The sequence below is a fragment of the Mustela lutreola genome, chromosome 9 (genome assembly GCF_030435805.1).
Source record: "Mustela lutreola isolate mMusLut2 chromosome 9, mMusLut2.pri, whole genome shotgun sequence".
Lineage (NCBI taxonomy): Eukaryota > Metazoa > Chordata > Mammalia > Carnivora > Mustelidae > Mustela > Mustela lutreola.
Window position 1 is genome coordinate 145877148 of NC_081298.1, and position 27429 is coordinate 145904576.

Genomic DNA, 27429 nt, shown 5'->3' on the forward strand with positions numbered 1-27429 from the left:
CCTTTGTCCTTTGACTCCCTAACACTGAAGACAAACATACACACAGAAACTCACAGGTCATCGGAAACGGACAAGAGAGCCACTGTTTTCCAATTCTTCTTCACATATCAATAAGAAAGCAAGCAGACACCATACTTCGTAGTTGTATTTTTATAATATCCCCAGTTTATTTTTTCTGCCACAGTCTTTTCTGCCATATGGCCATATGAGTTTTAGATCAGTTATCTCAAAGTGCACAGAGATCACCTATTTGTCTGGACGCACTGATGAGAGAACACTTCCTGTCTCGATATTTAAGCATCCCAACATAAACTTTTCCCAACCTTTTAACTGTTTTTTCCCACTAAGCTAATCTCTATTTGGCATTTGAGTTCCACAGGCTTGAAAAGCAGACACGTTCCTCAAACTGACAGGAAGACCGACCAGCATACAGCTTCCTTCTTTCTGGCTGTACACTTCGAGGGGCAAAACGTCCGAATGCACTCAAGCTGGCGTCCTGATGAGCCGGACCGCGGGCAGGAAAGCTGCGCACCACCGCATGTAACCAGCGCACGGTGCGCACCGGCGAGTCTTGGCTGCGGGGCGGGCCGGTGCAGACAGCGGAGGCCACAGCCCCCATCGGTCGCGCACAACCTCAGGGAAGAGGTGGGGCTCGTGCGCCAGAGGGACGTGGGGTGTCCTCATGCCCTGGTGCCTGTGCTATTCTGTTTGCTCCACCGTTTCTGAAACTGGGACAAAGTGGGAGGCTCAACGGGTCTGAGAACACTTCACGTACCCCATACACCGTCTGCATGAAACATTTTTATTTATTTGTCTGTCAAACACAGTAACTGATTTCCATCTACAATGACTTAAGGTAAGCAACTGAGGGTCGAGTGGAGGAGGCATGCGGCCTTCCAGGAGCGCCTGCGGGGCCCAGCGGGGCAGGAGGGAAGCGCGGGCGGGGCCTTAGCGGGCCTTCTCCAGGAAGGCCTTGCAGCACCTCACACACTGCTGGTAGACAGTCTCGAAGTCGGACTCATTCCCCTAAAAGCACAGGGAAGAAGAAAGAACAAAACCCACATAAGCCCACGCCCCGAGGAGAACTGGATCTGTCGCTGCGGGACACACAGCAAGTCCCCACACTGCCGCTCGCATCGTGCCGGACCGGAGGGAGAGGCGTACTTACATAATAGGGGTCTTCGATAATGAGTTGGTTTTGTGGATCATAGCTCCCAAGTAGCTCAATTTTAGCTTTGCAGTTTTTAATTTGATTACTTTTTCTATTCAAGTCTCTGTAAAATTGAAACATGAACTTAGTTTTCTGATCGATGGTTTCAGGTTAAACAGGGACATCTGCTAGGGTTTTATGAAACAGCCGTATCAGAATCCGGCAAGAGTGACCTGATTTACAAAGGAAACCAAACCCCTGTGGACCTGCGTGACCCTCGCACCACAGGTTTCCGAGACCAGCGAGAGGGTCTGTAATGGTGGCATGTTCTCATGCTTTTACCCAAAACACGCATCCCTCAGTCAGAGCAGAACTCTCTACCCTCTGCGAAGTGTACACGGAGACGATGACATCACAAAGCTCCTCTTCCAGACATTAGACAGGCGGCAGCACGGGACTCCGAGAGCCACGTGCAGTGAGGCCCGGAGGGCTGCCCATCCCATCCCCAGGCGTCCTGACACTGCATTTGGCGCCAGCCTCCCTGTGCCACGGCCGAGCGAGCTGCAGGCACAGCTCCTGCCCGCCACCCCATCCCCCGCACGCGCTCAGCCGTGAGGAGAGCGCCAAACTCCTGGGCGGCCAAACCTCCGCGGAGCACCTCGGACACAGCAGACACTGCTGGTGCACGGGGAAGGCTGGTCAGGCCTCCGAGCTCCTGGACGCATCCCCCCACCACCGGGGCAGACATGTGGACTCCAGCCGCTCTGCATGGAGACCCTGCTCGGGACGCCCTCCCACCCTGGAGACCCGGCTAAGAGAGGCCCCTGCTGACAATCCCCGCCTGTGAGAAAAGTGAGGATGAGGCAAACCAACAACTGAGAAACAAGAACAGAAATATAATAAATAAATAGAGAAAATGCATGTATTCGGTGACGTTCCTGATTCATAAAAGCAGAAGTGGAGCTAAACACGCCTACAAAGGCAGTTAAAAGCAGAAACAGTTTCTATTCATAAAACGCGTGGAGTCCTGTGAACTAGCACTGGTTCAGCGAGATCCCTGCAGTCCCACCGGGGCACGTCCCGGGCCTCCTCTGCGCCGGCAGCGCGCGACCAGCCAGCGGGCAGGCAGCCGTCCTGCTTCCCCGCACGGCAGACCACACACGGCCGTGTGACAAAGGCACACAGGGCCCCGGCCTTCCAACCGGAACCACTTCATATGATCTCTCGGGTCTCACCCGCAACAGCCCGACACCTGCCGCACACACCGCGTTCGCTGGCTCCTGGCACGACCACATGGTCTCACACCGTCAGGCAATTCTGGGCTAACGCGAGGAGACCACGCCAGCCTGCACACGTCAAGGGTGGGCAGAACAACAATTCCTCATCTGTGGGTCCCCACGTCTGGCACTGTGCCAGGACACAAAGCTCACTCAAGAAATGCCACCAAGTTCCTTGTCACCCAAATGCACGTCCCCACGCAAGGTGACAGTGAGATGCACAGCAGGCTCTGCCTCACAAAGCCAAGGCTAAAATTCTGCCACACCAATCTGCTCCACGTGTAACGTGACCTCTCGTGCCTCTCTGATAAGATGCGGAACAAGGGTTAAGTGCTTTGGTGTGCAGAGCACCTAATACAGGCCACGGCGCAGTCAGCCCGTTACCGAAGAGTCTGGCCTGTTTGGGTTTGTTTTTATATCCATGAAGGCAAGCAACAATCCAGAGCGTCAAAAGCTTCCCTTTTCGTCCATCCTCCTTTTGGGGGCTGGGGCAGCAGTAACAGGATCCCACGAGAGACAACAGAACACCACAGGCCCAGGAATCACGGCGTCGCTCTCCTGTACAACCAACCCCAGCTTCCATGAAGCTGCTCACAGCCCGGCCGGTCCCCGGGCCGCACCGGCTCACCGGGCTCCCCCTCCCCTGAAAGCATGTCTACTGCTGGGAGACAGTGCTCAGCGCCTCGCTGGTTTCTTACTACTCTAAACACAGAATTCTGTATGTTGTGACCATCACTACTTTTAAAACTCCAAGATAATAAAAAAGTCATTTTGACAACAAACAACTGGCCTACTACTGAACTGGAAGTACCCTTTAAAAATGTGATTACCTCAGATTGCTTTCATCCATACACAGTATATAATCGAATGTGGCAAAGTCTTCCTTGGTAACCTAAAATTAAATAGAAGTAAAAAACACAGAGTTTATAACAACCAAACCTAGAGGATCCAAAGCAGTAAACAAAAAATTTGCTATATTTGAACCTGTTAACTGACTTAAGTTAAATAATTAACGGCATTTTAAAGTTAAAATAGAGTTAACCTATTTTGTGACACTGTACTGCAAAGAACTTTAATTAAGTTCCTTGGAATAACCCTAACAGCATACTATGTAAACACCAAGTTTATAATCCCCCGCAATTTCTTAGTAACAAAGTTTGATTCACTTAACATACTAAACTGTCCCACGTTTAACCCCCTCACTGTTCTACCCCGTTTTTCATTCTGCAAGAAGGGAACACCCTAGCCCCAGTGACAAACACCCAAAGAGCCGGGTGACCGTCCTGGGGGCCTCCCCCCAGCACAGGGCAGGCAACGCCGGCACGGCCGTGTGAAGAGCCCGGGGGAGACGGGAAACAAAAATGTGACCAGGGTGTCCCCAGGAGTCCCCGGGAAGGGGAGGCAAGGCCTGGACGCGTGCTCCTTCCCTCCCCTGAGCATGCACAGTCTCAACACGACACGGAAGGGAAGGCCACTCAGTATTTTTACTGATTCGGTCAATTTGTTGACGTCACAGTTCATCAACATAAGCCCACTAAAATGTTAAGTACGGAAATTACTTGATGATTTCTGCCTTCATAAACACTGGCAGAATTAGAAAGAAAGGAACGCAGACACGCCACATAATGGACGTAGAAATAATTTCTAACAATGTAATTTTCAGTAATAACCTTCCCCACTTAAAAAATCATCTAAAATACAGGAGTGCTAGGAAACTACAAAGAAGATACTGAAACTTTTTTTTTTTTTTAAAGATTTTATTTATTTGTCTGACAGAGAGAGACGCAGCTAGAGAAGGAACACAAGCAGGATGCCTGGGTGGCTCAGTGGGTTAAGCCTCTGCTTTCAGCTCAGGTCACGATCCCAGGGTCCTGGGATCAAGCCCCGCATCGGGCTCTCTGCTCGGCGGGGAGCCTGTTTCCCTTCCTCTCTCTCTGTCTGCTGCTCTGCCTACTTGTGATCTCTCTCTCTGTCAAATAAATAATAATTTAAAAATAAAGAAATTAAATATATAAAGAAAGAAGGAATAAAGAAGGAACACAAGCAGGGCGAGTGGAAGAGAGGGAAGCAGGCTTCCTGTCGAGCAGAGAGCCTGATGCGGGGCTGGATCCCGGGACCCGGAGATCATCACCTGAGCTGACGGCTCAGGCTTAACAGCTGAGCCCCCCAAGCGCCCCAGAACCCTTTTTCTTAAAATGAGTACTTTAAAAATTTTTTAATTTAACAGAGTACTGATACTATTTGTAATGATCAGTATAGCAAACGAATAATAACTATACTCATTGTTCTGTTAAAAATTTAACTGTGGCTCTTAACATACACTTGCAGGAGTTCTTAGTGAAGCACGTCCAAGTGCTGAGGACTGTATTTTGTTAACACTCTCAAGGCACTAGCTTATTTCAACATCTATTACAATACTATAAGCTATTTCCCCAGTTTATGAGAAACGTGCTAGGATTAACACTGTTTTTAATTTTAGAATTACTGCAATTACGGATCAAAAGACAGCCTTAGAACTGATAGCTACCTATAAAAACCATACATGATCTTTAGATATTAAAATGATTGAGAGGGGCACCTGGGAGGCTCAGTGGGTCAAAGCCTCTGCCTTCGGCTCAGGTCATGATCCCAGAGTCCTGGGATCGAGCCCCGCATCGGGCTGTCAGCTCGGCAGGGAGCCTGCTTCCTCCTCTTTCTGCCTGCCTCTGCCTACGTGTGATCTCTCTCTGTCAAATAGATAAATAAAATCTTTAAAAAATATATTAAAAAAAAAAAAGGTTACTTGCAATACAGAGTAGGAAAAGAAAAACAGCTGTAAACTTTTATTACTCTGTTCCAGTCCACTGGTCAGCCTGACATTTTGAATGGATCCTTTACTCACGAATAATTTTGACCTCCTGGATACTTGGAGAATTTGAGGGCAGTGATTCTCAAAGTGGGGGCAGTTGGCAATGTCTGGAGACATCTCTGGTTGCTATGCTGGGGAGCAAAGGGGTGCTCCGCACCCAGCGGGAAGAGACAAGGGATGCTGCCAAACATTGCCCAGGGCCCAGGACAGCCCCACAACAGAGCACCACCAGAGGCAGGGCCAGCGGTGCCGAGGCCAAGCGCCTGCTCCAGAAGCCCGGGCACAGGGCCGCTGCTGGAAAAGAGAAGCTCCAGGGACCAGGTAGCAACCCCAAAGGCCGGAGAAGCAGGACATAAAGGCTAGTAGGACAGAGAGCCCGGCACTCACAAGCTTTCTTCTCAAACCGTCTGCCAAGTTTGGGAACTACTCAGGGCAAAACGAAGAGGCCACGGGGAGGCTGCAGCAAGCCCGTGAGGGAGGAGGAGGAGCCCTGCTGGCGGCTCACGGGCTGCGGGGGATCCCCATGCAGGGGTCCTGGAAGACCCCGCCCAGGAGGGGGAATGGTCCAGCGCCACGGACACCCCCCGAGCCAGGACCAGCAGGCGGAAAGGAGGGAAAATGGAGAAGACAGCATCAGAGGTTTATGTCCAGACTACAGCGAAGTTGATCTCTGAAGAGAGCGCGAAGGAAAATACAAAAAGAAAACAACACAGACTTTTCCAAAACCGATGGAAACCATCAGGGTGCAAATTCAGGATGCATACTTGGGCTTCCCACAGTAAAACTGCTGGGAAAAGACAAGAAAAAGAATCCAAAAGAAAAGTGTAAAAACAGCAGAGAAAGTAAGGGCAATTTCAAGGAACAGCAGCAACTGATTCAATGACCCCTGCACAGCCATTAAAGCAGAAATACTGTCAGCGATCAACCAACTTCTTAAGAGAACAGAGAAAGAGGGAAATTTCTGACTGGTTTAATGAGGCCAACGCCCGACAGGTGCGACACCGGGTGTGCGTCTAGCAGAGCTGCACACAGGTGTACCCGCCACGGCTCTCAGCCCAAACAAGCAGCAGCCCAGTGTCCACCGGGTGAGGCACGGTGCACCCGCGGCGGCCGGACTGGAGCAAGGTACTGAGAGCGGCTTCAGAGCAGGAGCTCCAAGACAGGCCACGGAGACTCTCAGAGAAAAACCAACAGAAAGAGTCACACACAAGGATTCCAAGGCCACACACTAAAAAGGCAGAAAGAATGTGAGTAGTGACCTCTGGAGAGGAGGGAGCGTGACTGGTCCCAAGACCCCACTGATGACACGTGCAGGTGTCAAAGGTTTGTGGACAAGAAGGACAGGGTAACACAGTGAACGTCTCCACAGAACTAACTGGCTGCAATCAGACACCCAAAACCCCTGACGCACCCTAAACATATTTTGTTTATCAAACCCAGGCTCAAGTAGTATTAGGAAAATTAAAATTAGGAAATTTTAAGAAATGTAACAGAATAGTTCCCTTATAAATTCTGACAACTGCTAAAGAGAAAGCCTGCATGGCCCCTTGGGGGGGCTTGGTTAGTTAAGTGTCTGCCTTCAGCTCAGGTCATGATCTCAGGGTCCTGGGATCGAGCCCCACATGGGGGGCTGGGGGGGGGGTCCCTGCTCAGTGGGGAGCCTGCTTCCTCCTCTCTCTCTGCCTACCTGTGTGTGATCTCTCTGTCAAATAAATAAAATCTTTTAAGAAAATATGATACTAATTTACAAAACATACTACCAGTTTTTTTTTCTTTTTAAGATTTTATTTATTTATTTGACAGAGAGAGAGATCACAAGTAGGCAGAGGCAGGCAAAGAGATAGAGAGCGAAGAAGGCTTCTGGCGAGCAGACAGCCCGATGAAGGGCTCGATCCCACCTGAGATCATGACCTGAGCTGAAGGCAGAGGCTTAACCCACTGAGCCACCCAGGCACCCCACCTTACCAGTGTTTTGAAAAGAAAAAAAAAAAAAAAAGAACAAGAAATTTTTCGTAAAAGGAACAGGGAAAAAGAATCAGATTGTGTGGGAATATTCTAAAACCAACAACTACAACTGATCTCTAAAAATGAGAAGTTTCTAGCTAAAGACATGTGTATTTAAAATATTTCATTTTTGCCCAAATTATGTACTTCTGTACAAAAAACAATCTGATCCTAAAAACAGAAAACATGGAGGTGTAACTGAAATCTGAAATCATGAACTCCTGAGAATGAGTTCGCGTTCTCTAAGACAGAGGAAGTAGAAACGGACAAGGTGTGCAGCTCCTGGAGACGAGGACACGTGACCTACAAAATGTGCACTATTCTGTCCAATGAAGATTCGATGCTGGAACAGGTCTGGCCTCAAGGCAGCTAACTTAGTGAACATACAGTCATCTGACAGCCAGAAATGAGAAGTTCACAGATTCCAGAGTAAATTTATCTAAGCCAAAATAGCATGCGTCACTAGCTTCTGAGACATTGTTAACGCATCAGAAGTGTTTCGGTGGCACTTTTGTGAACTTCCTGGCTCACAACTATATATGTTTTTATTAAAACAATCAAATAAGCCTATGGTCAAATCCCAGTTTTATGCCTCTGAAGCTGGGTGACGTTTGATAATTTATACATTTTCCCTCCAGAACTGTTCCTCCATGTGCAGAACAGGGTCACCAACGACTCCCTTCCCTAGCAAGGCAATGGAGGACAGACGGAGACGATCAGAAACAGAAGCTCAACGCTCAGCGGCAGAGCAGTGGGAGATTTCGGTGAAGGTAACGGAGGTAACGACGACCTGTCTCTGTCCCTCCTCCACAAAGTTCTCGTGCAAACACTAAAACTACACTGTAGCTCGCACGCCACCAGCCGTACCTCCGACCAGGTACAAATCTGACAACTGACTTCCAAGGCAGCCGGCGGCGTCTCCGCGTAAAGGCCTCTCATCCCTGGACACAGCCTGTTGCTTCCGATACCGACCCGCAGCCTTGCTTGGTCCTCAGACCCGCATATTTTGTGAGGCTGGACACAAAAGAAGTTAAAAGACTCTAACTTCTAACTAACTCTTTTTAAATGTTTCTGGAAGATTTATTTGAGAGAGTGAGCGAGTGAGAGAAGAGGCAGAGGGCGAGAAAGAGGGAGAGAAGCAGAGCCTGCTCAGTGGAGAGTCTGACATGGGGCTCGAACTCATGGCCTTAAGATCACGACCTGAGCGGCAGTCAAGAGCTGGACGCTTCACTGGGCTACCGGGCGCCCTGGCCGGGATTTGTAAACATCCAGCTGAGTATCCACAAAGTCGTGAGAGTGATAAACGTAACCTTCCTCGCATGACGGCCCACGAAGCACCCTGTGTCAGAAACGAAGCCCATCTCTTCAGCAGCCGGTCCCCGCGGTGACGGAAGGGGCCAGCGGCACTAGCGGCACTGGCGGCACGCTCCGAGCAATGGCGCTCTGCGGGCCTGCCCTGAGCTCTGGTGTCCCACGGAGGCTGCGGTGGCACAACCCTCACGCTCCCCGCGGCCGCTGCGTGTGAATCTTGGAACCACGCCGCCCACTGGGCGCCCACCAGATCCAGGCGGCTACTCAGGTAAGTTAACATGTGAACTTCAGTCCCTCCGCCCCACGGGCCGCACTGCGAGTACAGTGGAGCCACTAGCGGCTTCCACACTGAACGGAGCAGACCCAGTACACCTGCCTCATCCCACAATGTTCCTCTGCACAACACGTCAGAATCCCACAGCCCAGAAGTCCCACTGCCGGCCTGCAGGACGTGCATCGCTAGTGGGACCAGGATACCCTGGGCTCCTACGTCACCTGACAGTTGAGACACACTTATTCTAGCAACAAACTTGCACCATAAGCAGACTAGTTACCAGGGCTTAAATGTTTCAGTCACAGACAGAAATGAAAAAAGAAGACTGTAACTCAGATCTCTAGGTCCTAGGCAGGGCTCTCACCAGGATCACTCATGTGACTATAAACGCATTTTAGCCTTTCTCTTTCCACCCTCTTGGGGCCTAGGGAGGCCTGCCAGGAGCCGCACTCCTAAAACGCCGAGTGTGTCTGGAAGGCTGTGGTCCGAGGCCATTTTTGCTGGCGGTAAGTGGGGTCTCCAAAACTAGAGGGAGCACACAACTCTTCTTAAAAACGGAAGGTGTTTATGCTCAAGATGAAACTGAATTCTAGACGGCAAGAGATGTGCTTCTGTGCACAAGGCAAACAACAGCACAGTGACTCCGGGAAGCAAGCCAAACAAAGCCACAGTAATCGGGGAAAAGTGACCGGAGCTCAAGGAAACAGTGGCTCCCATCAAACTGGCCCAGAATCCGTGTGAGGCTGAACCCCCAAGGATTTAAGCTTAATGAAAAGAAAATAAACAAAGGTGTCGATTTGTTCTCTTGTATTGTTTAAAAAATAAATAGATAAAATAAAAATAAGTCAATTCCCAGATCATGCCCACCTTTCAGAACTGTGAAACCAGCAATGAAACAAAATGGGGAACCCGTGGCTACGTCAACGGACCCAGAATAAACACTCGTTAGCCCGTCAGTGTAGTTAAGCTCACGAGTTCTCAAATTAGGGGACTCCAGGATTAGAAAGTAAATGAGATCTCTTCTACCTGTCTTGCCTTATGGGCCGTGTTAATGCCATGATTTCTGAGGCAGCTCAGAGTTCTTGGATCTGGTGACCGGCCCGCGTTCCAGTCAGAAACAGCGCCGCTGTCAATGACCCACTGCAACACAGAACACACACGGGTAGCTTCAAGTTCCCGCACAGTACCTGCCGGGCAGTGTGACTCATGGAGATGCCATGCTTCTTCATGCAACTCTGCCCTCGGTAATCGGGAGGGTTTCCTATTTCGTACGTGGACGTCGCTGCACTGTCTATCCTCCACTGCAGGAGAAAAGAAGAATTTTTTTCGCGATTTCCTGCCACAAAGGCAGTCGGCTTGGCCTCTTTAATATGGAGAATGGTACTTACATGATCTGAAAGCTTTTGGTCAGTGACAAGTTTTCTGAACACTGCTTCCGCAATGGGCGACCGACAGATGTTACCTTGAAAAGAGGGGAAGGCAGAGCGGGTGTCAGGGCTGACGCTAGGGCAGAATCCAGCAACCACGTCACCCACGCGACACACAGCAACTGCACCTCCCTTTGGGGAGCGGGTCAGCTTCCCACCAGTGCGTGCACAGCAGGACCTCCGGAAACCGCTGACCAAACCCCAGCCCCATGACTCGACACCCGCTGCCCATGCGTTCAAAGTACGAAAAACCAAGAGGTAAAAAAATCAATTACAACTGCAATCACTGTTTTTTAGGTTGCTCTCAGTGACCCAGAAGTAACTCATGAAATCAATGAAGTGGGTTGCAATAAGCCTATTTTAAAATGAAATACAACAGGGTTAAAATATGTATTTTCAAGTAAGTTACACGTAACGATTAGTAGTGTTTCACAAAATACACACACACACACACACACACACACACTTCAGGATGCAGTCTGTTGGGTCGTCGGCCGGCTGTATTAAGGGTGCTGCCCTCCAGGTCACCAAGTCTGCCCAGAACTTTCGACATCAGCTACAAGTTCAGGGAATCCCCAGGACCACCCTCACTTCGGAGCAGCAAGCTACGGATCCGTGCGTCCCCACACATTCAATAATTCTCTAGAAGAACATATAAAACTCAGGAAAATGCTAGACTTAGGATTATAGTTTTATCATAACAAAGAGATTCAAAGCAGATAGGGCAGATTCTGGAAGCGTTTTGAACCTGAAGCTCTTTGGTCCTCAGACACATGTCACCCTCGTCATCCAACAGGGACAGTACTCAGGGTACTGTGATCCAGGAGGCTCCCCAGAGCCCCAGTGCCAAGGGTTCACCGAGCTTCCTTAGGTAGGCGTGAGTGAGGGAATTATGGGTCTGCAGCTGAACTAACTCTCCAGCTCCCCTGTCCCCAGCGTGGGGCTCACAGACCCCACCCTGCCTCACCCTCCACACATGAACACGTACAGACCTCCTGGAGTAATAAAACACTCCCATTACCCTAAGGAATCATGCTAAAATCAGAAACAAGTTAATGAGAAAGTTCCTCATCAGAAAAAAAGGGAGACTGGACCTGATCTCTTAGGGAGAGGATTCTGCTGGACATTTAAGTTAAGGGGTTGTAGGAACAAGCGACAAATGTGCGCTGGTGGGTCTGGGTTACAGGAACCGTAACTGGGCCCAGAACGGGCACTCAGAGGGCCGAGTGGGAAAGGAATGTCCAGCATTCGGCAGGACGGCGCAGTAGCCCAGCACCGGGCAAGGTCTACAGAGACCATAAGGTAGGGACACTGCAGGGCCGGAGAGCCTGGAATCATAGGCGGAGACAGCCTACACAGGCCTACACAAATAATGCCAGGAATAGACACGAGCTGAGTTAAGAAGACACGGGTCACTCTTGACTCACGCTCGAATCTTCGGGCTTGTGATACGCATGTGGAGCTGGATCTCCCGATGGGCTGTGAGACCCAACTGATGCGCTGTTACATGAACCCAACACTCACTCTACTGCTCAACTCTTCAGCTTCCACGTTAGTCTTGGGCCTTATAATGTATCTATAAAGGACTTGTCTTCCCCAGAGACTGTGGTTTCCACAGCAGGGAAGTCTATCAACCACTCAACCAGAAACGGACAGGAATTAATCCCAACGTCCTCTGTAAGCTTGTCTGTATTGTCAAGTTTCTTCCTACCACATTCTGAATTTCGGTTTAGTTTTTAAAATAAGTATTATCATCCCCGCTATGTTAATTACTGAAAGGCTCCAACAGATGTGTAACTCTTTTATCTGTCGCCATACACCCTGGGAATACTTTTATCTGCAACCACTCTGTTCAGTTTAAGACAACGGTTATTATTTTAAAACTCCAGAAAAGGGGCACCTGGGTGGCTCAGGGGGTTAAGCCTCTGCCTTTGGCTCGGGTCATGATCTCAGGGTCCTGGGATAGAGCCCCACATTGGGCTCTCTCCTCGGCGGGGAGCCTGCTTCTCCCTCTCTCTCTGCCTGACTCTGCCTGCTTGTGATTTCTGTCAAAAAAAAAAAAAAAAAAAAAAAAAAAAAACTTAAAACTTCAGAATAAACACTTACAATCTCATAAAACTAGTTTCATCCCTTTAAAAATAATTATTAACTGCAAAATAACAGCTTTCCCCACAAAACAAAAACTAGGTTTATTTACTGCCTTAAAGTCAAGGCATATTCATTCAGATAAATATTTTTTCCCAGATAGTTATATTTACAGCAAGATGCATGTTTAAGTAGAGATGGGAAGAAAAATTACTACTATAAAACTTAGAAGTGATACTACTTATGAAATTAGCAGAATCCTCCTTCCTTGTAACTTGATCTCTTGTTTTCAAAAGTTGGTATCACCAAATTAATGCAGTATTTAAAAACAGAGCTCATAGTAAAACACAGTAATTCAGTTTCCACCTTTGGAAAACTTAAAATGTCATCTTCAGATTTCTTTAGAAAAAAGCTCAATCTGTTAAGTCTCAGTTTGTTTCTTCCATATCAGGCAGCCTGATATGTACTCAGTACCTGAGCCTCACAAAGGGAAAAAACGAAATTCTCCAAGGGCTGGGGCTGTGTCTCTTACCCCACAAGGTGCAGTACATCTGAAGCACCAATGAATACCAGTTAAGGAGTATCGGGTAACCTGGCAGCACTCACGGTTACCACGTCCTACCACACTGGCTGTGGCACAAACACCTGTGCCTTCAACAGGTCAGTGCATCTCTATGGCACAAAACCATGGGACGCTTCCAATGATCTTGCCAAAATGAGGAGAGCAGCTCTTTCCGGCCACTAGCCCTACCAAAGGAAAATATCAGAAACTCCTCTCTACACTTCAGTGTGAAAAGAGCCCAAATAAATGCTTTGAAGGACTATTTTTTTTTTTTTTCATTTCAAAAAATACACCATTCTTACTGCTCTCTGTGTCTATAGGGTATCATGAGAACAGCACTCATGGACCCCTCAAACCTGCCCAACATAGGACTATTCAGCACTTCCACCCGTGGTGCCCTCTCGGACCCAGCACACACTCCTCTGCACCCTGGCCTCAACCCTGGGGCCTCACTCCTGCTCAGTCTAATCTCAACATAGCAGCTGAACACGTCTTTCGAAGTGCTCCACCTCTGATCAGTGGCTTCATCCCCCAGTGGTTATCTCCTTCCGAGTAAGCCCAAGCCCTCATGGGGACTCACCAGACATGTCCTCGACGGGCCCTAGAACAGCATCTGAAAACCATGATCCATGCTCACCACCTCTGTGTACGGCCCACAGAAGCAAAAATGATTCTTACCTTTCAAACAGTTGTAAAAACTTACAAGTAGAATAATATCTTGTGACATGAGAAAATCCCATGGAATTCAACCTGCAGTGTCCACACGTGAAGTCTACCGGGACACAGTCACGCGTTATTGTTTATGTTTTGTCTAGGTCTGCTTTCGCAAAGCACCAAATATTTACTTTCTAGTTCTTTACATAAGGAGCTCACAGACTCCTGCCCCAGCGTGTTCATTTTTACGTAAGGAACGAGCTTCCCTATGCACCTGGAACACTTCTAGTTATGTATTTATGGCAGCATCGACAAAAGTCACTCAAACTACCTTCGAGTTCAGGTATGAAGAAAGATCTCGCTGAAAAAGCTATTGGGTCTCTAGGCCAGGCCATAGCGGTTTCTCTGCCAGTACGAACCGGATCAGCACTCTCATTTCAAAACCGTTCACCCGCTTTCTTCCGAGTCCTGGACACTTTTCCAAAGACCCGAGGCTTGCCTTCTCAACTCTCAAGTCTTTACCCAAATGTCACCTTGTAGGCAAGGCCATCCCTGACTGCTCTACTTACAAGTGCGTTCCACTCCCACTCCCTCCCCTGCTCTACTGTTCAAGACACAACACCAGCTTAGTGAGTAACCAAGGGCTTGGCTGTAGGTGACAGATCGTGAGCTGTGCAGAGGCAGAACTCCTGTTTTGCTCACTACCCATCCCTAGCACTCAGAAGAGTACCTGGTAATACAGCAGTTGCTTAAAAAGAAAAAAAAAAAAAACTGTACGGAAGATAAATACACATTATACACGGCACACATCCCCGCTAATAACCACCATGAGCATTATGTCCGCATAACGACAGCACTAAGTAAAATAAGGCAATGACCCCGTCAGACGCACAACATGAACTGAACAGCCACTGAGCCAATCTGTTGATCCCGTGAGTCAGTCTTCCATGGAGAGCTTAAAAATCAGTGGATGCCCACTACCAAAGTGAAGCGAGGTGGCCCTTTTCCTTTTTCCCCTGACAAAAATTCAATTCTGCAAATACCTACTTGTCGTCACAAATTGTCTTCAAGCTGGAAATGCAGAAAAATAAGCCACAGTTACTGCCCTCAAGAGGGCTAATCCAGGTGTGACCCCAAGAGGCTATCAAGTAACATGAGAAACTGATATAAAGAAAGGTGTCCACAAAGGGTTATAGGTAAACTACTTCCACTCAGACGATCTGGGAAAAGCGAAGAGCATATCCGGCTCTAACCTTACGGAAAGTCTTCCCAAGGAACACGCAATATGGGTTCCCAGAAACAACCACACGAAGGTGCCTTACGCCCCTGAACCGCGGGGACACAGAAATCACAAGGCACGGGCAGGGAAGGGTAGTGGAGAGGAAGCGGAAACATGGGGCAGACTCGCGTCTCTTCTCCAAGGGGCGAGCCCAGAAAGGAAGGGACACTTGGGTGCTCGGGAAATGCAGCCTCATCAGAAGACATGGAGGAACTGGACAACTGATGACCCAGACCTTCCTCTCTGGGGGACAGGGCGCAGACCCTGAGAAATACAACCCCGCGGCGCCACGCAAAGGAAGAATCCCGAACCCGAAGGGAAAGTGAGTTCTAATTTGGAAGGCGGGCACGTGTCCTGTGACACAGACACTGGAGAACCGGGTCTCCCTGGAGGAGGTCCAGCTCCTCGCCGTCCTGGCCGCCGGAGCTCACGCGGTCTGCAGGCGGGGACCGAGAGAACCAGCCAGCGAGCCGGGGCTGCGGTGACGGGGACCCCCGCGGGCTGCGGTGACGGGGACCCCCCCGGGCTGCGGTGACGGGGACCCCCGCGGGCTGCGGTGACGGGGACCCCCCCGGGCTGCGGTGACCGGGACCCCCCCGGGCTGCGGTGACGGGGACCCCCGCGGGCTGCGGTGACGGGGACCCCCCCGGGCTGCGGTGACCGGGACCCCCCCGGGCTGCGGTGACGGGGACCCCCGCGGGCTGCGGTGACCGGGACCCCCGCGGGCTGCGGTGACCGGGACCCCCGCGGGCTGCGGTGACGGGGACCCCCGCGGGCTGCGGTGACCGGGACCCCCCCGGGCTGCGGTGACGGGGACCCCCCCGGGCTGCGGTGACGGGGACCCCCCCGGGCTGCGGTGACCGGGACCCCCGCGGGCTGCGGTGACGGGGACCCCCGCGGGCTGCGGTGACCGGGACCCGCCCGCACAGGACTGCGCCGGGGAGTGGCACCGGCCCGGACGGGGCCGAGCGGGTGAGAGGACCCCGTCCGCAAACGGGCAGGGGAGGCAGAAGCTCGCCCGGCGCGGGGAGCCGCCGGCAGGGGCGCGGGGCGGGAGAGCCGGGGCGCTCCATCCCAGCCTCCGGTTTCCCCGTCCCAGGCCTCCTCCGATCACCGTCCGTGGCCCAGCGGCGCGGCCCAAGACCCATGGGACGCGGCGCGAGCGTCTGGGGAAGCCGGAGCGGGGCTGGGCCAGCGCGGTCTCACCCAGACACACGAACAGCACCGACTTGGGCACCGGCTCAGCCATCTTCCCGCGCGCACGCCCAGGCGCCCGCGGAGCGCGTCGGCACGTTCCCTGCGCGACGCATGCGCACGTCCAGCGACCCGTCCCGCGCGCCTGCGCAGTACGGCCTCCGCGCTTCCTCGGGGCGCGCGTCCGGGCCTTGCGCCTGCGCAGTACTGAGACTGGGGGGACCGAGGTCCTCAGGAGGACCCAAGGCGCGCCCCGGGAAAAGGGGCGGTGTAGGGGCGGGGCAAAGGGTCGGAGGTGGGAAGAGGGGCCTTGGGGAGAGGGAGGTTCTTCGAGGAGACAGTCGGCCAGGGGGCGGGGCCGTGAGTTACCTGAAAGGGGGCGGGCCCAGTGGGGGTTGGACTCGGGTCGCCTGAGGGCGGGGGAGGGCGCCCGGAGCCCGCCGTGGGGGTGCGCGGGGCGGGTGACCCATCCCCGAGGGCGGAGTCCCGAGCGGGTGCCCGAGTGTCAGGACTGTCCCCCGTCGCCCCGCACCGCGAGCCGGGGGTGAGCGGAGCCCGCCCGCGCCCCGAGAGCCCCGCCGGACCCCCTGCCCGCAGCGGTCCGCTCGGGGCGGCGTCGGCCCGGCTGGGCCCAGTTCCGGGACGCGCGCTCGGGGCGGGACGGCGTCGCCTCACCCGCCCCCTCACCTGCCCAGGTGCGCCCCGCCCGCGCCGCCCTGCCCCGGGGGGCGGGCCCAGCGCGCAGCCCTTCCTGTCGGCGGCGGTTGTGCGCGGTCGGGGCGCCGAGGGCACCTGCTCGGGGTCGCCAGTGAGTACGGGTGTGGGCGAGGCCGGCGGCCCCCCAGACTGGGGTGGCCCCTTCCCCCTGAGCCGGGCCGCGGGGTCCCCCCGGACTGGGGTCGCCCCTTCCCCGTGAGCCGAGCCGCGGGGTCGGCGGTCGGCGCGGGAGGGCGGGGGCCGGGGTGCGTCTGGGACGCGCGTCCGCTCGCAGGTCGCCCCGGACCGGAGTGACCGGCCCCCGCCCCGGACGCGGCCGCTGCGGCTCACGGACTTGAGACTCGCTCGTGACCGTCGAGGTCCGAGACCGTGTTTCCCCGTCGGTTTCGGGAAGGGACGCGGCGAGGCGGGCGCGCCGGACCGCGGGCGGGGACCGGCCAGGCTGGGGGGGGGGGCCTGGGAGTGGACAGCCTCCGGGGGCACAAGGGGCGGGCGGGGTGGCCGCTCGGCGCCCGGGACGGCGGGGCTGTCGGGGCTGCGGCGGCTTCTCCGCGCTGGACCGCGCGACGGGCGCGCGGGGCCGGGGGTGGCGGCCAGGACAGGAGGCGCACCTGCGGCCGCGGGCGTTTCCCTTCGTTTCCACACGCGTGTCCGCGCCGTCCAGCCGCCGCCGGGCTGCGAGGGGAAGGAGGACCCGGCCCGGCCCCTGCGCCCGCGAGTCCGAGTCTGAGGGGCCCGGGACGATCTGGCGGGAGGGGACGGGGTTTCCGGGTTTTCTTCCGCCTCCGGGACACGCGTGTCCTGCGTTCTCGTCGTCGGGGCTGTGGTCGTGGCCCGGGGCCCCCGATGAGCGCGGAGGTCAGTTAGGTCTGCGCCCTCCAGACGAAGCCGGTGGCCTGGAGCCTCCGTCCCTGGGGAGCTGCGCGGGACGTGAGGGCAGCCGGGTGTCCGCGGCTCCCGTCGGGCCGCCTTGTTTACCCCGGGAACCGGCTGTGGGGTTCGCGAGTGTGAGCAGACTCCGTCCGAGAAAACCCTCACCCTCACCCTCGTCTTGTGCGACACTCGGAAGCGCGTCCGTCTCTGCGGGTCCGGAGCCGTCCGGTGCCCACGTTCGCTGAAGACCGCGCGCCGGGGACGCTGGTGCGGTCCGGCGGCTCCGGTCTTAGACGTCCTCGACCCGCTGCCTTGTCGGCCAGTGTGTCAGGGTAGGACACGGTCCTGCGCGATTTAAAACCGAAGCACACGTTCTGTTTTTGGGAGAAGAGCCCATTGCTTGTACCTGCGGGTCAGACGTGCATGGGTTCCGGCCGTGAGCCAGGGTCGCTCCTCAGTTTGAAAGATGAAGCGGGTGTAAATCGAGGGTCTCCACGCTGAAAGCTACGTCCTCTCCGCCCCATCTGCGCCTGGGGCCGGGGGGAGGACAGAATCGCAGGGCGCACTAATGTTTGGGGTTCAAACAGCCAAAAGTATGGACACACAAAAGTATGGACACTTTAAAGTAAGGACCAGGAAGGCTGCGGATGTGACCAGAGAGACTGGATTTGGTTTCTGGAACTGACCAGTCCCGTCCCCTAGAGTCAAAGGAAGTCGTTTAACCAAGGCCACAGAGAGCTCAGAATCGGCTTGAGAAACAGTGTCCCTCTGTCGGGCAGTGGCAGGGGCACTCAGGACGGTAATGTTGTAACAAGGCTTCTGAGCGAAGGGCCATACACCAGAGCCTTCTTGAAAATTTCGTACATGTATGAAGTTTCCTTTGACTAAAATTTAATCTAATTGTTCTCTCTATTTCCTTAGCAGCATTCTAGTTCCTTTGATTTTGGTTAGGGTTTTATCAATTCAGTAAATTAACCTTTATTTCATGTAAGTTATAAGGCTTAATATTTTGGTCAATAATTAATGGGCATTTGGAAAACCATTTCTAAACTTTGAACTTTTTTCTGTAGGTGCCTCTCTCATAGCATTGTTGGTACTTGTTGATATGAAGGAAAATCTGGGGAGCCCTGGCCTTGAGAAGTGGGTGCAGGGTGCATAACCGAGGTCAGTTTCTCTCCCCAGGTGGCAAGTTGGCCCCAGCAACCCAGCATCTAGTTTACTGCCTATGATTAATATGTAAATCATTTCCCTAGCTTAAGCTCCTTTCAAGCTTTTCAGGTTTCCAAAGTAAAAATTTTCTTCCCAGTATTTTAGAAACTTAATTTAAAATAAAATTGTCTTATTAAGGACATTTTCAGATGTTTTAATCAATTTTTAAAAAAGATTTTATTTATTTATTTGACAGAGATCACAAGTAGGCAGAGAGACAGGCAGAGAGAGAGGAGGAAGCAGGCTCCCTGCTGAGCAGAGAGCCCGATGCAGGGCTCCATCCCAGGACCCTGAGATCATGACCTGAGCTGAAGGCAGAGGCTTAACTCATTGAGCCACCCAGGCACCCTGTTTTAATCACTTTTTAAAGAAAATTTTAAGCTAAGTTTCTTAGCTCAAGGTTTGGCAATCATTCACTCTCAGGAGGAAACTTGGATATTCTTAGCGATTTGGCTTCACCTTGGGATTCCGAGACTCAAAACTTTTATGAATGTTCAGATGCTAACTATGATTTAAAAGTTAAAAGGCCTATTTAGTAATGACCTGTATTTTCATAACTTCAGGGTCAGAGTGATGCCTCTGGAGCAGACGGTGCTGTCTGTATCCCTTATGGTGCAGGAGAGAAGTGGGTGGGCCATGATTTGATGCTGAGGACAGGAAACGGAGGGCCATGTCTAAATTGTTATTGCTATTTGCTGACTCTGACAGAGAAATTCACTGTAGTAGCTACGACCAGGCAATTTAATAAAGTCTGTGCTAAAGCAAAGTATCTGGAGTCTCATGTAGTCCAGCTGAACCTGAAGGCATCCTGGCCGTGACTGGGCTGCTGAACCCCCAGTGTACAGGGCTTAGAGACCCACTCTGTGTTGTGCAGGCCCTGCAGGCGAGATCTGAATTCCCAAGTCCCATAGCCCCCTTTCCGTGTTTACAAAAAAGGCTTCGACCTTTCTCCGCAGCAGGATGTTTGCAAGAGCAGCTCTCAGCTGTGGAATTTGCTTACTTGACTGGCTCAGTTCTGCTTGCTTGATAGGGTTCACAGCAGAAAGTCTTCGGGGATAAGATTTATGTACTATTTACCGAGTTTTAGTTGCTTGTGTCAGAAAATCTGATCCAAGTTGGCTTTAGCAGAAAGGGAAGCCGTGCTGGGCCAAGTGACTGGGCAGTTCCGCGCTGCAGTGGATTTAGCTGTTCCTTAGTCCTGGGCTCCAGCCGGGCCAGCAGAGCCCCACTCTCTCTGTAGCTCTGGGGCAGGGCCCTTCTGCATGGCTGTGCTCTCAGGCTCTCCCCTTGTGGTGACAAAGTCTTGGAGCAAGTCCAAAGGGACGTGCCTGGAAGAGAGGAATTCCAGCAGCTCTGCACAAGCCTTTGCTGAGATGCCGATGGTTCAGCTTTGGTTTGAAGCTCTGCTGTGGCCCAAGATTTATTCTGATTTGCACACTTGGGTCACCTGCTCCATTCCAGAGATGGCGTCCGTGAAAGAGGCGACCTGTGCTGGTTCTGAAATGAGACGGAGGCCTTCAGGAGGAGCAGGAACACATTTCTGCCCCAGTCTGCTAATCCGGTTCAGGACATTGTCGTGGGTGCCCAGACACATGCACGAGGCGCTGCAGGGCACAGATCAGTCAACCTCCTGCTTCTGGCCCGTGAGGCTTGTAGTTTAGTGGTGCGAAAAGAAAAAGTTGGGAGCACAAGGGAAGTAGGAAGAGAAGCTAGTGGGGCGTGTGAGCTTCAAATCACAAACTCAAGTGCTGAAAATATGAAAACGTGTCTTGAGCCCTGGTTTTCTGTCCGATTTGTGTGTCTGCCTTCTCCCTGGAGGAAGTCGTGTTTCAGGCCAACGCCAGGCCTGGGCTAGCACTGTCCACTCAGATTTGCTTTGGATCCTCAAATGCTACTGACCCTGGGGACGCTGCCGAGCTGCCCCTTGCTGTATGCGCAAGGCTCTGACAGTCCTGGCCAAGAGGAGAGTGCAGTGTCCTCCTGCGGGCAGGACTGCCGGCTCTCCCATGCCTCCTGGGCCGGCAGGAGCTTCATGGGGTGAGCCCTGTTGGCCCTGGGCATGCAGGGGCTACAGTCCTGGTCCCATGGCCATCAGACCCCCTTGGGTCTCCTTCCCCATTCTCTTCCTCCCTTTCTTTAGAGGATGTGGGAAGGGCTCCTTGAAGGCACTGCACATGAACCTGTCCCTTTCTTCCCTCTGGCCCTCCTCTCTCATGAGGTTGGGGAAATATTATAACATCTGAGAGACAGAGAAATGTTCTATTACTCAGCACATTTTTTTTTCTAAATCCATTGGATTTTGTATGTATGTGAACTCCATCTAGTCCTCACAGGGATTTGACCTCTAATTTCCAAAAGCTGCATGTGTCGGGTGTCGGTGTCCAGCCTCGGCAGGTCCAGGTGTCCCGAGGGAGGGGCAGTGTCGGCAAGAGGAACGAGAGGCCAGACAGTGAGTTCTGGTCAGTGGTCAGGCACCTCCGGCTTATGGCCGCTCAGTGAGCGTCTTATGTAGGCAGCTTACTTGGGGCAGGGGGTTACCTTCATGCAAAGGACATCAGAGGACTCAAGCACTCATCAGACAATTTCTCTTTGTTCAGCACATGTCATTTAGTTAAGCTATAGTGGGTACAGGCTGGCGTCAGGGATAGGAGACAGGGTCTTGCTTCTTGAGTAATCATGTCCCTCAGAAAGCCATGGGAGGTAGCACAAATATGTGCTTTTTGGTAACTTATTCTGGGGTCTCCAGGAAAACAGGGTATAGGTTAATGGCAAACGAGAAGCTATCTGGAGAAGCTAAGTATATAGGAGAGAAGTAGGGCGAAAAGGCTTTCCCTTTGCAGCAGGCAGGGGGTGTATCAGTGGCTCGGCTGTGAAGGCCTTGGACAGACATCAGCCCAGGGAGGAAACATCTATCACAGTGCGCACCTAAAGTTCTGCAGTGTCCGAGGTGCAGAATAATTCTTCTCAAGGCTTCTCCGGCCTGCAAGCCCGAGAGATGTTTGTGGTCGATCAGCAAGGGGCTCTTTGAGAGAGACCCCAGGATGAGAGGAAAAGGCCAGAGACTATCAGGCCGTGCTTATCTGCCAGGCGATCCAGCCCTGGGCAAGATTAGGCCTGCATCAGTTCAAACCCGAAGCTAGTGGGGCAATGCCCTCGACCAGGCCTTCTGGCTCCCAAGTCGGCCGCTTTACCGTGTGTCATGATGGCGTGTGCTAGAGATGCCACAGGTAGTGAGATCGTCAGAGTACTTAACCCTCGTGCTTGCCTTGTGGCGGAAGAGACGTACAAGAAAGACTATGATAGGCAGACGGATGAGAGGGTGGACAGACAGATACGTAGATACAGACAGACAGGAGTCCCTGGTTGGCAGATGTGACAGATACAGGTGCAGACAGATGTGTGCGGTTGACCTACAGCGTAAGGATATAGGCTGTGGTGCAGACTAAAGATGATGGGAAAACTCGGAGGTAAGCAATGGGGTGCCATTCTCTGAGCTGTTACTTAAATGGAACATTTCTGTGGAGAAGTGACCATAGGGGGTCAGGACGAGGAACCAAGAAACCAGGCAGGAGGCTTGGGGTAGCCGCCCGAGAACTGGTCACCTTTGGGCCAGGCTGGTGGTGAAGAGGAGGAGAAGGGTGGAGGCCGGGGGCCGGGGGACCTGGCGAGACTGAGGAGGAGGCCCGGCCCCTGGCTCTTCACGCTTTCCTGCGGGTGCATCAAGGCTGTGCCAGCAGCCATGGTGGCTGCCGGGTCCTTGTGAGAACCCAGAAACCAGACCCAGGGGCAGGTTTGTCCCTGGGCTCCTCAGGTCCCTGCCTGGTTGGTGGGGGCCCCAGTGGAGAAGCTCTGCAGCCCCGGGAAGGACAGCCCCAGGGGCAGCCGGAGTCGGAAGGCTGCCTCGTCGACCCACCGCCGCGTCCCTGCTCAGACGGCCCTTCGCCGCACTCAGCCCCGGCAGGAGCTCCGCGATCCCAGGGCTGTGCGGGATGGTTTCACTTAGAAGCAGCGTTTTAAGTTGGTCTTGACAAATGAGTTACATCTCAAGAGGCCAGAGGTTGCCCATGGTTTTCCTTAAAGGACCGGATAGTACGTATATTAGGGTAAACAAAATTTGAGGTTATATGTAGACACTTCCACAACAAGACAGAAAACAATGACCAGTTTTTTTAGTTGATAAAAAGTGAAGTACAGTGATTGAGCAATTTTCTTTGTAATGCAAGTCTTGTGAGGAGTCAGATGTGATTATGTGGAGAACATGTTGCTACTTGAGGTTCAAAGTTAATGTTCCTTCTCATCAAAGTAAATCACGCATGTTCAGCCAGAACTGATCTCACCGGTTACATCCATGAGGATGTGTTTTCACACAAAATATTATTATCCTTTTGATTTAATTTGTTTAGCTGGTAAAATGTAAGAGTCTTCTTACCTCCCTGCCCACAGGTGAATAGATGGTAGCTGGACTTGGCCCAGGGCTACCGCTGGCCGACCCCGAGGGGGTCCCCTTTCCCACTTCCTGCCCCTCAGCTCCCAGGGTGCCCTTCAGTGTGGGCTCCGGGATCAGCAGCAGCAGCCCTTAGAGGATGACTCCTTTCAGGCAGGCACAGGGATGACTTTCCCCAGTCGTGGCCGTGGGAGGGACATCACCAGAGACGGAAAAGGTCAGCTGTGTGGCGAGAGGACGCCAGTAGAGCCACCCAGCCGCAGGCCCAGGAGAGGCCCCTGTACTCAGAAACCAGAACTCACAGCTCCTGCCGGCGCCCAGACACCAACCACAGGCCCGTGCCAGGGGCTGCGGACGGCCTGCCCCCCCCGAAGGTGGCCTACCAGCCCCAGAGCAGGTCCAGTCTGGGAGAACGTGGCCGTCCTCCCCAAGGAGTGTGCACCTCCCCCAAACCCGTCCTGGCTGAGTGCTCCCTCAGCCCTGGGCGCATCCAGGGCGAGTCACTCTCACCGCCGACCGCCCTCGCAACCTGCTGCTCCCATTCTTCCTCCCGGCTCACCCCGGGCTGAGCTCTGGCTCTGGAGGGCAGGGGGGTTGCCGCGGAGCTCAGGCGCCCGAGGACAGCACGGAGTAGGGCCCTAGAGCTGCCCGTCGCTTTCGGGGCACACTGAGAGGCGTTGGTGTGGAGAAGGTGCATCTTGTTACATTTTACGTTTAATAGGCAAAGCTGCTGCTTGGCTCCTCTTAGAAGGACGTGCACTAGTGTGTGAGGAAACCCCGTAACCGAGCACGTTAGCGGAGGCCGGATCGTGCTCGGTGTTGGTGGTCACGTTCCCGCCTCTCCAGACCAGTGAGCGGACAGCACGGATGCAGGACAAGCCAAATTAAGTCCAGAATGAAAGTCGCAGGTTCTTCCCCACCATCTTTCTTCTTCGGAGAGCACAAGTGATGTTGGAAACGTGGTGATTGGGGTGATATTAGCTGCGGTAAGAAGCCTCCAGATCTCAGTCACTTAGCCCAGCAAGAGCCTCTCCTTCAGGGACCGCCGTCCAGTGTGCGCATTGGGTCCGGGCTGCTCTCCCCAGGCACTGACCCGGGGACGTTCTGTCCATCCCCCTTGGGGCTGTGACAGCGACAGGAGAGAGAGGGTGGAGAGAAGCGCCGCGGGGACACAAGGACCCACATGGGCAGGCGGCCGGCCAGCCCAGCCACACAGCCTGCAACACGGAACCTCTGGGCGCCGCTGGCCCGTCCCGTGAAAGGTGCGCTGCGCTGCCCGGTCTCCGGCAGCACAGGAGTGAGGAACTCAGACACCCGTCCGTTATGCTGCGAGGGACAGTGGGGCGTGTAACTTAGGGGCAGGCGGCTCTGTGGTAGTTCTCCAGTTCCATCTCCCGACTCACACCCCGTCTCCTCCTCAGCCACCAAGAGGGAGATGAAGCCACTGCTGTCACTGTGCGTGCTCACCTCGTGGCTTTTAACTCCTATCCGCTGGCCCCGTCCTGTGCAGGAGATGTGGAAAACTGGAGGCTGGAAATGCCCCTTGCCATATATGTATTTTCTAGGTCACGGGGAATACATGAAACAATTGTGTGTCATTCGTGTGCCAGCTGGAGTCAGGGCTAAAAACTACCTCCATAAAATGGACTTTAAAGGAATTTTTCTAGTTTGTATTTTTTCTGAGACCCTCTAAATCCAAACTGTATAATCAAAGCATTAATAATAGGACAGATTTAAAGATTGCTAGTAAGTTGACATAATTTTGACGGCTGTCTGAAGATTGCTTCCCTGTGCTTCTGAAGATTCTTCTGTGTTCATTTCTGTGCTTAGAAGGAGCCATTGCCAATAAAAGGAGCCGTCCCAAAAGACTATCAGCTTTCAGTATCTCAGTACCGTCCTGAAGATGGGATAGTTTTATTTCTAAATAAGTACATGACTGAGAAGATGAGGAGTAACTCTCTGTGAGCTCCTAAAAGTTCAGATTCCAGAACTGTCCGTGTCATCCAAATGCAAACCACAGCAAAGAAGTGTTTAGTGTACAGCTTCCCTCCCAGGCTCCCCTTAGAATTCTGCTCAGGCCTGTTGGCCTGTGTGTGCGGGGCCGGGGTGGGGTGGGGTCTCTGTGTGTGCACAGGAGTGTGTCAACGGGAAGCGCACAGTTTCTGCTTTTCCATGCCTCTTCATGCAACGAATGCTGTGGCCCTGCGAGGTCAGATTCGAAATGATAGACAACTTATGGGGTCATTACCTGTAATAGAAATGTTTACAGCAGGGTCATAAGGTGCCTCTAATATAGCAAATATTTAATTACATAATATTCCGCTTCTGCCGACCAGTCTTCATTATACAATATTTCAGACCCACAAGGGACTATTGAGGACAGCATAATCGACACGCACGGCCCACTACACAGGGAAGGGAGGAAGATACAAGCCCCTCCAGATGCCTTCCCCAGGACCACCCACCCCCGGATCCAATAGCATTATACTTCGATTATACATATGTATATTGTATACATAAGTTTTACACACAAATATATGTATTTTGCTATAAATTCTGTATTTTGTACAAAACATATTTTTGCTCGTGCCTCAAAACGTTGCCGTGGACGTCACGATGCCCCGTGTGTCTTCGTGCAGCCGTTTTGCTTCTGTTGTTCCCATGTTCCCTCCGGCGTGTGTCTGCCAGTTGGTCGGTATCTATGGAGCACGGGCTTGAGGCCACACCGGACCGTGTTGATCAGCCTCTTCTTGAGGGAAATCGTCCTTCCTCGAATGTGTGTGTTTCTACGTGTTCTTCTTCGTTTGCTAGGGGAGCCCTGCCTCAGCGACCCCTCTGCACATGTGGTGCTGGTTCCGGGCGCTGCACACTGGCGGGAACTGATCTGCTCTGTGCAGGGCCAACCCCCTCCTAGGCCTGCGGGGCCCCTTCTCCTGGGCTCTCGGGCATGCGGGGCCCAGAGGTGCTCCACGGCCACTGTGCTCCCTCCTCTGTGCCCCACAAGAGATGTGTGTCCACATCTCTGATTCAGGTCCACCCACCCGGGTAGCCTAGGAGGAGCGCCCCTTGGGACCTTCGTTACATCTGCAAAGACCCTTTTTCCGCACAAGGTCCCATTCTCGGGGTTCAGGTGGACACGAATTTGGGGGCCAGCATTCAACTCACCACGGCCTCAGTGAGCACACCTGGGGACCTTTACTGGCGACTTCAGCGGGGAGCGAAGTACGCGGGTTGTAGGGACGGCCCCGCCTGCCGTCCTCCCTGGGGTCCTCCTACTCCTGTCACGACCACACACGCACCGGCAGACCGTCCCGCGCCTGCCGGCCCGGGGACTGAGCACTGGTGACTCACGATGGCCTTACGGGGCACGTCCAGCTTTTCAGGTGGTGGCCTCAGAGTTTCCCTCTTCTGTGAATCAGCTGATCGAATACTGTGCCCAGTTTTCCGTTGTGCTATGTGTGTTTTTACTGAATTTTAAAGATCTCTGTGCATTCTGAACCCTAGATAGCTGCCGTTTATTCATATGACAGATATCTTCCGACCTCTCCCTTGTATTTTATTTTCAAATGTATGTTGACACACTTTTTCTTGACTTTACTGTAGCTGAATATATCTGTAGTTTCCTATTATAGTTGTGCATTGTTTAGGGCAACCCTTCATTGCACAGAAAATAAAGATATTTTCGGTTACTTTTATTCTAAAAGTATTAAACTTTGCCTTTAGTATTAAGGCAATCATGTATTGAATTTTTTTGTATGATGTGATATTATAATATAAATTTATTTTGTTTTTATTTGAATGACCATTTGTTCCAGAATAATTTATTAAACTACCACATCATCTCTGTCATATATTTTTAAGTATGTGAGTAAATATATGAATATATCTTCCTTGCTTTTGTCAAGAAGGTGACACTTTTAAGTGCTGTGGATTATTCAGTAAGTTGTGTTGTGTATGTAAAAAATATGAGGTTCTTCCTATCCTATGCCAATGAAAGTTTGAGATGGACCAAATATTTAATGTAAAATAGAAGCTTGGGTAGAGAACGTGGAATATTGGCTGTATCAGTTTTGGTTTTGTTTTTGTTTTTAATCAAGGCCTTTAGTCACAGTAGTAGAAAG

At 52.5% G+C, this 27429-nt stretch overlaps 2 protein-coding genes across 9 annotated transcripts in view; one reads left to right on the forward strand and one right to left on the reverse strand.

Annotated features, from left to right (window-relative positions):
• Positions 1–142: 142 nt before the first annotated feature.
• On the reverse strand, positions 143–16226 carry ACP1 (acid phosphatase 1). Of its 3 annotated transcripts, none has more exons than XM_059132810.1 (6): positions 16078–16226; positions 10253–10326; positions 10052–10165; positions 3258–3319; positions 1169–1274; positions 143–1026 (listed from the first exon to the last, which is right to left on the reverse strand). In XM_059132810.1, exons 1-6 carry the CDS (start codon positions 16118–16120, stop codon positions 949–951), a joined length of 477 nt encoding a protein of 158 aa, XP_058988793.1. In that variant the 5' UTR covers positions 16121–16226; the 3' UTR covers positions 143–948. The 3 variants fall into 3 exon arrangements, 2 of the variants coding, with proteins under 2 accessions (XP_058988793.1, XP_058988792.1); XM_059132809.1 differs by lacking the exon at positions 10052–10165 and adding an exon at positions 9891–10004 and having other exon boundaries at positions 16078–16203; XR_009344492.1 differs by lacking the exon at positions 143–1026 and having other exon boundaries at positions 1206–1274; positions 9891–10165; positions 16078–16203.
• Positions 16227–16766: 540 nt separating this feature from the next.
• SH3YL1 (SH3 and SYLF domain containing 1) overlaps positions 16767–27429 on the forward strand; it is a 33607-nt gene continuing 22944 nt past the window's right edge. For all 6 annotated transcript variants that reach the window (XR_009344490.1, XR_009344491.1, XM_059132804.1 and 3 more), the window contains exon 1: positions 16767–16873. Coding sequence is in view for 4 of the 6 variants with exons in the window: in XM_059132804.1 (XP_058988787.1) it covers position 16873 (1 nt within the window). In the remaining 2 variants the exon portion in view is untranslated. The remainder of the gene's footprint in view (positions 16874–27429) is intronic.